The sequence below is a fragment of the Notechis scutatus genome, chromosome 1 (genome assembly GCF_049901735.1).
Source record: "Notechis scutatus isolate UNSWTSFEM ecotype Mainland chromosome 1, rNotScu1.2, whole genome shotgun sequence".
NCBI lineage: Eukaryota > Metazoa > Chordata > Lepidosauria > Squamata > Elapidae > Notechis > Notechis scutatus.
The window spans coordinates 236,201,097-236,216,197 of NC_142009.1; the positions used below are offsets into that span (position 1 = coordinate 236,201,097).

General features: G+C 37.3%; 2 protein-coding genes and 1 long non-coding RNA gene across 7 annotated transcripts in view; 1 reads left to right on the forward strand and 2 right to left on the reverse strand.

Annotated features, from left to right (window-relative positions):
* DEAF1 (DEAF1 transcription factor) overlaps window positions 1-5,318 on the reverse strand; it is a 26,739-nt gene extending 21,421 nt beyond the window's left edge. For 3 of the 4 annotated variants that reach the window (XM_026668217.2, XM_026668216.2, XM_087950783.1), the window contains exons 1-3: window positions 4,492-5,251; window positions 3,520-3,617; window positions 957-1,086 (exon numbers count right to left, since the gene is read on the reverse strand). In XM_026668217.2, coding sequence (XP_026524002.1) covers window positions 957-1,086; window positions 3,520-3,617; window positions 4,492-4,768 — 505 coding nt within the window. In that variant the 5' untranslated portion in view covers window positions 4,769-5,251. Of the gene's footprint in view, window positions 1-956; window positions 1,087-3,519; window positions 3,618-4,491 lie in introns of all 4 variants that reach the window. The other variant, XM_026668215.2, reaches the window with a different exon arrangement.
* LOC148133280 (uncharacterized) overlaps window positions 1-15,101 on the reverse strand; it is a 265,114-nt gene that overhangs the window by 208,746 nt on the left and 41,267 nt on the right. The window lies entirely within an intron of this gene.
* Window positions 5,281-14,845, forward strand: TMEM80 (transmembrane protein 80). Of its 2 annotated transcripts, XM_026668224.2 has the most exons (5): window positions 5,281-5,398; window positions 7,957-7,973; window positions 10,999-11,092; window positions 11,196-11,288; window positions 12,971-14,845. In XM_026668224.2, the coding sequence occupies exons 1-5, from the start codon at window positions 5,380-5,382 to the stop codon at window positions 13,174-13,176; spliced, it is 429 nt and encodes a 142-aa protein (XP_026524009.1). In that variant the 5' UTR covers window positions 5,281-5,379; the 3' UTR covers window positions 13,177-14,845. The 2 variants fall into 2 exon arrangements, with proteins under 2 accessions (XP_026524009.1, XP_087806921.1); XM_087950795.1 differs by lacking the exons at window positions 7,957-7,973; window positions 10,999-11,092 and having other exon boundaries at window positions 5,296-5,398.

Consider the following 15,101-nt stretch of genomic DNA (forward strand, 5'->3'; position numbering starts at 1 on the left):
CCTGAGTTTGCATATCTGCAATGGCTAATGAATAGGTAAGATGTGTTTGTGTCTTAATAGCTTCCATAGAAGACAGAAAATGCTGAGGTACTATCACAACGGACCAATGAGAAGCTTGAACTACAGGACTTGCAAGAGAGGCATGGCAAATTGAAGATGCCTCTGCAAAAGCAGAGCCAATGACAATAGCAAAGATTAAGGAATTGGTGAGTAGTCTGGTTCTTTGGAACCTCTCCAGACAAGGAGAAGATGGAAGGTTGCCCATATATGCCCAGATAGCTGAATCTCAGAGAAGACCACAAGAGTGTAGTTTTCTGTGGGTTTGAGTGCCAGGAGATATATTAGCCATGTTTTTCATTTATAGTTCATATTTCTTAATCACTCATCAACCTCAGAGATTGCTTGCAACTACAACATAGTGTTTTAAAGGACATTAACTTTGCAAGCTTTATTTTCTAATCACTTTCAGAAATTGCCCATTAACCATCTTAAAGCTATTAGAGATCTTCAAAAACAACAAATCTGAAAAGTTACCAGGTAAGTTTAACATCAATTCTGAACAAATGAAAAATTAATTATAAACTTAAGAACTTAAAGTATTTGAAATAAACACCTAAAAGCTACATAAGATTTTGATCTGAAAAAGTTATAAACAGATTAATGGTTGAGCTAAATTTGTATTAACTTTTATTATATAGAATTTTAGAATTAATTATAAAAAATGACTAACTTTTCATAGGTACTAGGTGTATTTTAGCTACTTTGGCTGCTGTAAATCATTGGATTACAGGGCCCTCTTTTCCCACCCAAGCAATTTTGAGATGGGATGGAATGACAAACAAGAAATTGTGCTAATCAAATATTAGTTTGCTTATGCACTGTTGAAAAAAACAGTTCTAAATTTATATTGTATTTCTATATGATATTTTAAAAAGGTCCCCCATCTCACATTTTACCTGTAGTAAGAGATGCAGATGGCCCCTTCAGACCTGCACTCTCCACAATGGTGCCATCCGTGTGAACCACAATCAGAGTGGCTTTTTCAGCATTTAAGCTGTCCCCAATCTGAAGAGCTGTTCTTCCAGACTGAAATAAAAACATGTTTGTGAGTATAATCTACTGAAAGGATTAGATTTTTATGTTCCTTAATATGTAAGAATTCCTAACAAATTCCCTTAGAAATATCAAGTTGCATATATTGAAGAGGGCAAGAGGAACAGTCAAATCCCTCTCCTCCACATACAAATGTATGGAGACTAACACTCTGTTTTCTCCTTTCTTGATGAAAAAAAAAAAGAAATTGGGCATACAATCATTAGCTATAGCACCCTGTTTGATACATTACTCCACTTTTATAAGGAACCATTAAGGAGCACTGTCTGGGTATAGACAACTGCAAATACACTTTAAAATTAATTAACTAATCTAATCTTACAGAATCACATAAATATTTTCCTCAGGTTTAGATATATTTCCAGTACAGTACTCCATAATCTATTAAATACATTTACTCATAAAAAAATGAAATAAAGTTACGCTGGCAAGATTTCTTCATAAAGCCATGCTGACTTCTAATATTCTTGTTTTCAAAATGGTTGTAGATTGGTTGCATTATAATTTATTTTCAAATCTTCCTAGATATTAATGCCAGACTGAATGGTGTATAGTTCTGTCTTCCTTTTATTCCCCTTTTGAAGATAAAGATAATTGACTTTCTCAAGTCAACTGGCACTTCACCAGTTTTATAGCATCTCTCAGAGACAACAGACATACGTTTAATCAAAACTGATACATATGGTTTCGATCCCTTGAACTCATTTAAGGTCTGAAGATATTCATTACATTATGTAGTGAAGGCTGAGTCATACAGAAATAGAATTGTCGTTGTAAGCTCTATTTATTATTTTAGTCATGCCTATGGCATTTTATAATGAATCAGATAAAACCGCCTTGCCTCAGGAGATCTAGTAATCTAGACCTTGACACTACAAATGCAACTTCTATGTTGACTAACATTCTGCGTTAGCCAGAGGAAAGGGACCCAGTGAAGATAATGGTATCAGGAGAACCAGATGTACCACAAGTATTATAATATAACATTAAGTATTATATTTATTAATACTTGTATAACACAAGTATTATAACATTCCTAATAAATTTATACATTTAGGCGCAGCTCTTTTCTAAGTGATACAGTTGAAATTTGACTCCATTTAACTGGAGAGACAGTATTTATTTATTTAAGTAATCAAAATTCTACATTGCCCATCTCACCTGCATGACTCTGGATGGTTTACAAATAAACCCATACAACCATATAAAACGTGGTTAAAAAAAACAACCCCAAATTAGAACAAAATTTAAAAACAATAAACAAGTGAACAGTGGACAGTAAAAAAGTTAAAAGGGCAGAGGGAACAAACCACCCTTCAAACCACCAGCCACCCCCAAGTTGCATGCCACGGTTAGAAGTTAGAACCCCATGCCAGTTGGTGGAGCCAGGTTTTGGTGGTAGTCTGGAAGACAAAGATAGCAGGGGCCCACCTCACCTCCAGAGGAAGGGGCAACTGCAGAGAAGGCTCTCTTCCTAGACCCCACCAGTTGAAATTGATCGATAGGGTTGGCAATATACTCTCTCTGCTTGAAAGGGTGGAATGGGTCAATAAAATAAAGACTGTTCCTTGAGTAACATGGTCCCATGCCATGAAGAGCTTTTAAAATGATAACCAACATCTTGAACTGGACCCAGAAGCAAACTAGTATCCAATGCCACTCACACAAGAGAGATGTTAGACGCACAACTCTAACAGTGGCTAAAACTGTTCGCACCACTGCACTGTACACCAGTGTAGCTTCCGGATAATCTTCAAGGGTAAACCCTATGTAGAGTGCATTGCAATAGTCAATGTGAGAAATGACTGTGGCACAAGTGAGCGAAAGAACACTTTGTGCCTTGTGGCGCAGTGGTTAGAGTACAGTACTGCAGGCTATTTCTGCTGACTGCCAGTTGCCTGCAATTTGGCAGTTCAAATCCCACCAGGCTCAAGGTTGACTCAGCCTTCCATCCTTCCGAGGTGGGTAAAATGAGGACCCAAACTGTTGGGGGCAATATGCTGACTCTGTACACTGCTTAGAGAGGGCTGTAAAGCACTATAAAACGGTATATAAGTCTAAGTGCTATTGCTATTGTGGACTAACAACAATAAAGAAGAAAATGTCACAAGATGTTAATCCATGTTTAACTGTGACTAAATTAAAGATTTATCTGGAGTTATACAATACCCTTGAATTGCAAGCTAGCCAACCTAAGTAATGGCTAGCCTACCATATTTGGCAAATCCAGTTGTATTTATTCTGCTCATCTCTAATACAAGCCTTGCTAATACAAACTGGTGCAATTTGGTTACATATTGAACCTTCATAGCTATAACACACATTTACAATAGACACTTTCTACCACAAAGGAAATATTGAATATGCAAAAATAAATATTGTAAGATTAAGTAAATCTGACCTTACCAATACATGTCCTGAGATTGATGCTGCATTTGCCACAGAAGTAGTGAATACATTGTCTGCAGAGGCACCCACATTGGCTACTGTTACTGTGGTTACTTCTGTAAAACATGATCCAAATAATATTTTCTGTGATATCTTCCTTCAGAACTACCAAAATCCAACAAGCAAATATGCACATGTTCTGTTAAATGAGACATTTATAGAATGATATCTTAATATGGATTCTGATGGCACAATTTTCATTATCTACCTATCAATTTATATATTTATATACAGTATATTTATATACTGACTTTATTAATAGAGCTATCGATGATTCTGTGCACATATTAATAGCCATAATAATAATAGCCAATTATTAAGGGGGAAAAAAGGAATCCTTGCCCCCCCTCTTTATAATCTGACAATCTTATTTTGGCTGATTTTTGTAGAGTTCAATTACTATTGGGTAAGGTTTCAGTGTGTTGTATTTAATCTTGTCTGCTGTTGCTCTTAGAAATTTTAATCAGTCCAATAAAATGCAAGCGGGTAGCTACAGCAATTGTTTTTCATCAAGTACTCCAACTAAATTAGTAACTCAGATGTAGATATTAAAAAAAAAATCAACAGGTCATGTTTCTCCGATAAAAGGCACTGTGATGGAGAAATGCTAGATTTCTTTCTGTATGACCATCGACAATGGCCACACCACAGTCCTGTCAGGGATAAGAAGCGACACAACTAAACTAATGTAGAGGAAAAGGTGGCACTTTCTGCGTTTCCTTGACATCATGGATGATGCACACATGTATGTATATATCCTCATGATGAGGTACTTAGAGGTAAGTTAAGAAGATCCAAACGTTTCCACTAAAGGAGAGACGCTTGAATATAAATATTCGCGTGATGCACCATTCACACAAGCGAATGATTCACCACACGACCCGAGCTCAATGACCGGTGGGTGGCGTGCTTGTACGCATGCGCGCCAACCTGCAAAGGCAGCTGCTGCAGCAGCCTCGTCTGCACTCGGTAGGGATTCGGCTCCCATCTCAATGTGTTCGGCATCTGCCGCCATTACGGTGACAGCCGTCACCTCCTCTTCCTCTTGTGGCTCCGCCTCCGAACCGGGCACCTGTCCTCTGTGTTCGTGCTGCTGTTCGGATCCTTCTGCGGCTGCGGCCGCTGCTGCAGCCACTGCAGCAGCAGCAGCTACCGCCGCCGCCTCGGCTAAACCTAGTTGCTTCGCGGCCGAGTCCGAGTCCTCCATCCGAAGACACTTAGTGGAGGGGGGGAGTAATCCCGTGAGGTTAGCCGAACTCTTCCGAATAAGAGTTATTTCTCCGATCTCTCCCGATCTCTCCTTAAGAATCCGAAAGGGGAAACGAACGGCCCAAGCCGCTTCCGATCTTATCCGAGTATCGTCGACGACGGGTGTTCCCGAACTCGTCCTGCAACCCGCTTCGGTCTCACCCGAGTGATCCCGATCGGAGCCGACTTCTCTCGATCCACCGAAAGTTCATGTTGAGGCGACTAGAGCGAGATCGGAAGCTCACGAAGTTACCCGAATAGATGCTGGTTACTCGTCGACCTACGGCCGCTGCCGAAGAGGCCCGAGTCTTTCCGGCTGTGACCGAACCGAGATGGGAAGCAAAGGTCCGAAGAACAGCGAAGGCTTCGTCAATCCTCCCTTTCACAATCCGGACCCACCGGCGGTGTCCGAGGGGCCCCGAATATCTCCGAGGACGCGAACAATAAAGGCGATCGTGGAGTTCCGCTCGCGCGAAACCCGCCGAACGGCAATCCGCCCATGCAAGCCCAAGAGCCTGCGCAAGGGTTGTCGGGATGCTGGAGGAATTGGGGAGGGTGGGGTGAGAGAGTATGGCGGCCGTCAGGCAAGGTGAGCGGAACTGCTTTGACTCGAAACATTGCTTCAAGTTTTGAGAACCGAGTTAAGACGTGGAAAGGGGAAGCTTAGTGGAATCCTGGACACCGTTGGCGACATCTCGTGGGTCATTAGGTTGCAATCTAGCCTGCTTGCAAATGGGTTACCTTGACAACAGGGAAACAGTTGCTTAGTTGGCTTTCAAGCAAGTTCTGCTCCGTTAAATACTGTACAATGCTAGACTATACTAATGAGACATTTGGTGTAATCTTAACAAAGGTTATCCTTTATAGAAGGCAACTGATAGACAATAATACTGGGGAGGATATTTGTCAAATGCTTAAATCTCCATTTTCTAGTACATTGTGCATTTAATATATTTTGTGGTTTTAATAAATATTTTACAGAAACTCATTGTTCCATTTTAGTCAAATCTCATCTTGTATATTGAAATCTAGTTTTAAGAATATAGAGAACTTGGAGCAGGTTCAAAAAAGGTAACAAGGATGAATAGAGAAGGAGAAACTAAATTAGGATAAGAATCAAAGTGTTGGGGAAGCCTGGCCTTGAGAAAAAATAGCTGAAGGTTGTTATAGTATTTTCAGATGAAAATATATACCATCATCAACACCTATTTTCTTTCATTTCAGAGGGCATAAAGCTGACTAATGGATTCTAGAGAAAGGCAGATTGCAAAGGGACATTAAAGGAGGGAAAAAAGAGTTTCTGAGAATAAGGGCAATTTGGCAGTGGTGGAGCTAGAAAGGTGGTAGGCTTTTATTTTTATTCTAATATTCTGGAGAGATGCTTTGATTTGGATTCCTCATTGAGGAAGGAATTGGATTACGTAAAAGACCTCTTCCAATCTGTGTTTCTCTAATTCAGTATTTATTGGCTATCACTTTTAACTAATTAACTGTTAACAACCTATCAGTGTTAACCACTAAAAAGTGAAACTTGCACCTTAAATTTGCATTTGTGCTGAAATTATTACCAACTAAAAAAATCATTTCATGGTTATTTCGCTAGAGGGAGACAGAGGTACTCTATGTAATTGAAATACATTTCAATAAAGATGTCAAAAGAATTGTAAACTGTATACAGTCTACCTTCCCTTACGCTCTGAGCAGAAAGATGTAGATGCTATATTATGTCATCTATACCTACAGGGAAAAATATCACACTGGATATACACTATAAAAAATAGAGAAATCTCCCCCGCCTTGTAGAGGGTTGAGTAGAGGTTATGTAAAAACTCATATATGAGGGTCATGACATGAGGCAATATTTGTATATTTCTGTTCTGAAAATTGAAGGGAAGGTGGACTGTATGTACCGGTCTGATAGCCTATCTAGATATCCCTACGATAATTGAATGAGAGGACCTGGATAACTCCTAAACCTATTGCATTCTATATAGTTATCAGGCTGAGTTCAATTCCCAATACAAATAGTCCTCGACTTACAACAGTTCATTTAGTGACTGTTCAAAGTTACAACGCCGCTGAAAAAAGTGATTTATGACCATTTTTCACACTTAATGACCACTGCAGCATCTCCATAATCATGTGATCAAAATTCAGGTGCTTGGCAACTGACTTATATTTGTAACAGCTCCAGTGTCCCAGGGTCATTTGATCACCTTTGTATGCTTCTGTCAAGCAAAGTCAATGGGGAAGCCAGATTCACTTAACAACCGTGTTACTAACTTAACAACTGCAGTGATTCACTTAACAACTGTGGCAAGAAAGGCCGTAAAATAGAACAAAACTATTTCACTTAGCAACATAAATTTTGGCCTCAGTTGTGGTCATACGTCGAGGACTTACTTGTAGATAGCTTGAACCCCAAAGAATAACATCTGGCAGCCCATACCTGAAGACTCTCAATAAACAATGAAACTGGTCACAGTGCTTCTGGCACTCCATATAAAGCATGAATAAAGATATTCAAGTCCAACATGACTCCTAGCACAGATATAAACATGTTCTTAAAGAGATTTAAATAAGCCTAGAATTCATAACTTCTCATTGTATTGCATAGCTCATTTTTTATTTATTTTTTATCAGAATTTTGGACTATATTTTAACTGCTTAAATCTGAATAATTCATTCCAGTAATAAATCTGCCTAATGGTTTCATGAATTTATTAAGTAAAGTATTTAGTATTTTAACTCTGGGTCTAAACCAAAAACTTGCAGAAAATTATGTTAAGTAATTTTCAATTAAGGTATTAAGGTATTATCAAAGGCTGATAGGGGTGCTGCAACTTTGAAACAAGTTGTGCCATGTTCTGAATTATACAGCTGATTTACTGTAGGACAGGAATGGCCAAACTCTTGGCATCACATTGTCAAAACATGACGTATCCCAACATTTTTCCCCTTCACTAAACTGGGAGTGGGCATGGTCAGCACGTGACTCATCCAGCCCAAGGGCCACGAGTTTGACACCCCTACTGTAGGACAATATTTCCTTTTCAGAATAATTAGAAGAATTTCTGCACACTAGCTTTTGTAATTTTTTCGCCTTAAAAGTTTAACTTTGGATAATTATTTTTGTCTTGTGTACAGGGAGATCATCATCTGTTGTATCCTTTTTCTTTTATCTGAAAAACCAAATCAACGTTGATTAATCATACCTATAATTTTCAAATGTGCTTCAGAGAGAGTTGGTATCTTCTTAGAAGTTTATGATGGTTCTTTTGAGGAAAGTGAATAATGGTGGATAAATTTCTAACATATACAGTAAATGCAGGAGACTGTTAGGTATATCTTACAGCAACTTTCCTGTTCATCTGATCTTGCATGAATAGCCTTAGAATATCATCTACTAAAATCCACATTAATTCCATGACAGTCTGTTGATGTGATTACTTCCAGAAACTGCAGAAATATGAGAAATGTAGCTATATGTCATTAACCTCTAATAAGTTTCATTTCCAGTCTTAATGTTTAAGGAGATGCTATGCAACTTAACAATATTGTTATTGACTGTAGGCATTAAGATATAATTGATTGACATACTGTGAAATCAGAAAATGAAATATATAGAATAATAATATTTAAAGGAGGAAACTGCAAGACACGTAATACAACTTACAGAAAAAAATCCCTCCAAAAGCATTTGAGACATAATGTTCAGCTATTTCTTCTACTGCAATCTCATTTTCATTTTCATTCCTCATCCATTCTGTAAACTGGAATACATCTGTTATCAGTAGGTTTTAAAATGTTCAATTGAAAAGGGATTATCCTTTAAGTAAAATAGAAGCAAAATGAATATCTACATAACAAACAATAATACACAAATTCCTTTCAGATCTAAGTGGGTGTGGTTGGCTTCATTTTCCCCAAGAAAAGTTTGCCTTTCAGCAATTTACTGTACATGTTCTAGCAAGAGCACTGCAAATATTTCTTCAATGCAAAACAAATGCAAAAATAATCACACCAATTTAATTTTGCTGTTTTTAAAAGGCTTCTTGCCATATTTAGCATTCTGTTGTCGATTTATAAAATTAAAGAGAACAAATAAAAACTACCAGATGTGTGCTTTTCAGTTATAATTCTAACAGATAGGTAGTTTAGCATAATGGTTAAGGTGCTGGTCTTAACCAGGAGACAGTAAGTTCTAGGTTTCCTTTAGTGTGAAAGCAGGCTGGGTGACTTTGGTCCAGTCACTCAGCCCAACCCACCCAGAGGATTGTTGTGGGGAAATAGGAGGCAGATGTTCTCTGCCTCGAGTTATATATAAAAATGTGAGATAAAAATATAATTTTAAAATAAATTTATTTAATTTTGCATAATCAATAACAGTATTTGTTATTTGGATTTCTATAGCATCCCATTTCAAACAGTTCTGAGCAATATGCTACATAAAAAGAAAATTATAAACTAGGTCAAATTACAATAGCAATCCCATCCACTTGGAGATATTTAACACTCCTCCAGGTTTTCTATCACACAGCCATGTTGTCACACAGCTCCATGGAAACTGGTGGGAAGTGATGGTGCATATTCTACAGAAGGGCAAATTCTACAGAAGACAAGTAGTAGTAGTATCCATCTGTCCAATCCGTGACAGAAATCTGATGGAATTGCTACCATAGATGGAAGCTAGAAACTGAAGAGCAGAGTTCAAATGGAACATAAGCAATAGAAAGGGAGGAAGACTTTCATGTTACTGTAAAATATACTCATCCATGCTTAGAAAAGCAAAATCAAATTAATGAATTTGGTAGTGTCATTAAAACAAGATCTAGGACTAAGTAAATGAACAAGTAAAAGCAGTACTCTTGTTGGTATTGTTCATCTTGCTAAGAAAATATATAATTTTCAATAGCAAATTGCAGATTTTTCAAAGAAGCATACATTCATAAAGATAAAGATCTTTAATTATACTGTCATCTGTTAGGAGTCAAAATCTGCCAAACATGGCCTAAAAATTCCTGATGTGTATTCATAACAACTTTCTCCTACAATGCATGGAAGACGCAGGAAGATTAGCTAGTTTTAACCTAATATTGACCAATAGGGTAGACTTAAGATGAGGAACTGAATGCAGCAGGAACGCTGGGGAAAAGGTTAGATTTCTTGATTTTTAGACTTCAAAAAAGCATGCCTTTTTTTGGAAACAGGCTTGCTAATGGCACTGTGATTTGAAGTGGGGGCAATATTTAACTTTTAGAATCTTTAGAGGAGACACATCTCTTAGAAATAATACTATCCGTACCATTTCTCCTAACTTAGAAATAATTCTCTATATGGGATCAGAGATTCTCTTATGACATTTTACTGGCTATTAATAGAGTACATAATTAGTGGACTCTTATATGTGGGTTAGTAACCTGAAATAGATTACAGTGGCACAGCTAAATAGACCATTAGCTGATTTTCTGACCTTATTCTCGATACCACACTACGATTAATTTGGTTTTAACTTTTCTAACCTCAGCCATTGTGTTTGTAAACTATAGTTTATGGCTTAATGTACAAATATAGCTGATTTAAGATTTATTCATAAATCATGGTTAAGGAAAATTGTGGGTGGCTTAGTACAGCTTCTGAACCAGTTTGCTGCATGTGCCCAGTAGCCAAGCACATGCAACATTTATGGAAAAAGTTCTCAATTCAGTCTCTAGTTGAAACAGTTTCACATTGCAGTAGAAACTACGTCATGACTGGATAGAAAGGAAATGTAATGTTTTGAAGTATTCTAAAACGTATGTTTGGAATCACTACGCAGTGATTTGACAGGAACACTGGATCCACTCTGGAAGCAGCCATTCCTCAAAAAGACCATTAAAAAAAAACCTGCTTACTGAAATGTGGTGTAGTTGAGTTATCTGTGGCCTGTGGCTCCTGGTCAACTGAAGCACAGTTACTTCACTCCGGTATACTTATCCAAGCCTAAGTTTATTATCAATCTTTGGAAATGGATTACTGATTTAAATCAGTTTATACTGATTTAAATCAGTTTATATTTGATTTAAGTAATTTATACTACCACTTGATAGACTGGGGATGCAGTTTTATAGTATATAACACTGAATTATGATCCAACATAAATAAAATGTGAAAAATGTGATCGTAATTTTCCTTGACAGAACCTGCTAGCTGTCATCTGTTCCCCTACAGATCCTTTTCTTTTTAGATGGAATTTATTATGTATTTTATTTTTTAGCAGCACTTCTAATGATTATTTATAAAAGTAAGTTGTTTAAAATACAGAGTTAAGAGATGGTTCTGCTGATTCTTGACAACATGATATATGCTAACTTGATTTTTCTCTCCTTTTTATATTTTACTGTCAGGTCAGATTTTCACTTATCCATATAACTTATTGACTCTTGATCTCATATTGCTGTTCTTTATGGCACTTCTCGAAGCAATCCGCTTGTACTTTGGTAAGCATTATGTAATTTACAACCACCCCTTAATATTAACCTGTATGTAAAAATATGAGTCCAACTGTGCAATTCAAGACAACTACCCAATTATCTGATAAGCCTTTTAAATATTTTTACTGTTAAACATTAAAAGACTGGTCAATCTATTTGGGTGAAAGTGCAAATCAGACATTAATATAAAAATAAGATTTTTTTTTCCACTGGCCAATTCAGTTGTTTTGCGCATATTAGCTCAGAAAGAGTTCAGTGGCACTTACTCTGCATAAAAGGACTACTTTAAAAAGTATAACGATTGGAGAATGAAAACTATTGTATATGCCACTATTATGAAATTTAACTGTACAGGTAGTCCTCAATGTGTAACCATTCATTCATTCATTCAGAGTGGGTCAACTACATTTCCAAAGCACCAGAAGGCAAGACAAGAAATAACGGATGGAAATTAATCAAGCAGAAGCAATCTGAAATTAAGGAGAAACTTCTTAATAGTGAGGACAATTAACCAGTGGAACAGCTTCCTTCAAAAGTTGTGGGTGCTTCATCAGTGGAAGTTTTTAAGAGAGTGAACAGCCACCTATCTGAAATGGTATAGGGTCTCCTGCTTGAGCAAGGGGTTGGACTAGAAGACCTCCAAGGTCCCTTCCAGGTCTATTCTGATTGATTTAGTGGCCAAAGTTACAACGGCACTGAAAATAGTGACTTATGACCATTTTTCACACTTGACAATCGTTGCAGCATCCCCATGGTCACATGATCAAAATTTGGACGCTTGGCAAGTGACCTGTAATGACACTCTCAGTGTCCTGGGGTCATGTTTTACAACCTTCAGACAAGCAAAGTCAATAGGGAAGCCGGATTCACTTAACAACTGGGTTACTAATTTAACAACTGCAGTGATTCATTTAAGTCAAGGACTACCTGTATTCAAGAGTTTCTCCTGTAGAATTCTAGACTGGATCATTACACACAAAAATTGTTCGTAACATGCTGCTACATAAGGGATAATAGCTGTGTAGCTTACAAGAAGCTGGTATCCCATAGACTAGGGGTGTCAAACTGGTGGCCCATGGGCCGTATGTGTCATGTGCAGGCCACACCCACCCCAGCCCCATGAATGGGGAAACCATCACGAAACGTCACATGACAGCAACGTGACGCCACAAGTTTGACACCTGTGCTATAGACGAATAGGTTTTTCTTTGGCAATGAGCCTGCCAGGCAGAACAATGAACCACAACTGTTTCTTCTGCTCCATCTTAAGACCTGTCTAAATATGTAGCCAGATCACCTCTGCCTCTTTAGCATTACAAACCAATACAACTGTGAAGGAAGAGCTGCTCAGAATCAATTGAACTGAGATGGGCAGCCAAAGAAATTGAATGAACAAATGAATTTATTAATTAATGAACAAATAAACAAGAAACATGTCTCCAGTTACAAGAAAGTTCTTAGCAGAACCTTACTCAGCAGTACTCCAGCAGTATGAAAGTTTTTGATCCAGCCAGATACTTTGTCTTTAATAACTCTAGCATCATTAGGGTTCAGTTTCTATTTAAGATTGCATTATAAGCTGTTTCCGCCCTCTTTAAATTCAATTATTGTTCAGTTTCAGAGTTCTACTGTTATGGTCTGTCTTCATAAATGCCATCAGGTACACATATGTCCTTTCCTCCCATCAGGTACGAAAGGCAACTTGACAGAAGAGGAAGCTCCCCTTGGGATCAGTCTCGGAGTCACTATTGGCAGTGTGCTTCTATCAGTCTACTTTCTAGTGTGGCAAACATATATCCTGAGAGCAGATGTCATTATTAATGGGGTGCTACTTGTTGCATATGGACTTGAAGGAATTCTACAAATCATAGCAATTGCTGCCTTTGTCAGCTAAATCATGTTGATGCTTGTATACTTGATTTTTCTGCGTTTTCTTGCAATAGAAGCAACATTTAAAAATTACACAAAGGAGATGTCCTGGCAATTCTGTTCCTTGTGACATACCAAAGTTTCATGAGACATTGGTAAAACAGGTTCTGCTGGCCCATTTTCAGCATAGTATATTTACTGTAATGACCTGTGCTTCAATGAAAGTTTGCAAGTTTGTGGCAAACAAGCTGTTTTTCAAGGGGAAAATATCTCTTTAAATACACAGGTCAATGCAGGAGGAATATTTATTTATTTATTACATGTATATGCCACCCTCTCACTTTTTAAGGCAACTCTGGGCAGCTTGCAATTTAAATCATAAATATTAAAATATTAACAATGTATACAAACAGAAAAAAAACACATGGCAAGGATAGGACAGAGGTGGCACCTTCCCTATAAGTCCACTAGCCCCCTCCAACATGGAGCATCCCCATCAGGACCTCAAACCATCCCCATCAGCTGAAACTCGTTGTCCAATAGGATGCAGAGCCTGCTGCTTCTGCCAGATTGAGTGGGGCAGACCAATCCCACTGGGGTGAGATGGTTCCTCAGCTTACCTGGTCCCATGCCATGAAGGTCATAACCAACACCTTGAATTGAACCTGGAAGCAAAGTGGCAACCAGCGGGAGGTTGCACAACACAGTATTACGGGTAACCACCTAGGATTGTGTTACTGCATTGTGTATCAATTGTAGTTTCCAAATACTCTTCAAGGGGTAGCCACATATAAAACATTGCAGTAATCCAAAAGTATATACACTTTTATTCAAAGTTAATATCTTAAAATTAGCTAGCCTCAGGTTCGCATTTTTGTGGCAAGTATAATTTTTTCTTGTTATATCGGCATCAGGCCAACAGATCATAGGTTAGCCTACAATTAGAATTATAATATTTTCTAATTTTAATTTGCAAGGCACAGCATAAAGAGAAAAGATCAGATACTACATCAGAATCGAATCTGCCATATCATAGACAGAAGTTACACATACTAAAATAAAAAGTGGTTCTTTCGCTTTTTGCTTAAAATGTGAGATATGTTTAAAAGCCATGGTTTATAATGTAGTTTAGTATGTAAATCCTGCTAGTAAAGTCTCATTCAGTACATTACACTTTTTAAAAGATGTAGTGTGCTTTACTGACCTATCTATAATCTTTCTAATAGCTGTTAGCATTCTTGTTTGCATAATTTCCAGTTAACCAAAATTACACATTTTAAAGTTTCATTTCAAGAATATTAGATTGAGAATTATTCCACTTTACATGGAATACCTGGAATAATTCTTTTTCAACATGTTTACCCCCCTATATTTCCCTTCAGATTCTATGAAATCTGTTATTTGTTTTGAGTATACTTAAGAGCATTTCTGAGGATTTTATCATCCATTCATGTTTCTTGTAATCGTAAGGAAAAGCAAGATATAAATGAATTTTCTAGGAACTCTATATAATATTGTTTTACCTTTTATCTTTATGTATGTTAATTTGCAACATTCCAGTTTTCTTTTGTAAATACTTGTTTTGTGCTTTTTTTCAAAAGCAGATATATAGATCTGATGACTTGTTTTTTTCTCCCAAAACCATTATATTTATATTTTTATATGTCTTTTTAATGAATATTTCAGAGATTGTACATATGTGTGTCTCTTATTGATCTTCTGATAGCAATGATAGTTGAATGTAGAATATAAGTCCATCTTGTCTGTGCTATATGTTATGGAGTTCTTATAGATAATGGAGCATTGCACAAAAGGCATAGGAAAGAGAAATGTCCGGTTTAGGGTTTAGTGAGTCTATAGCTTCAATAACTTGGAATTATTTCAAATCTGATTGTAGACATTTATCACTTTTGTAGGGCTGACCCTCTGGAAGTGGCTTGTATTGATGTA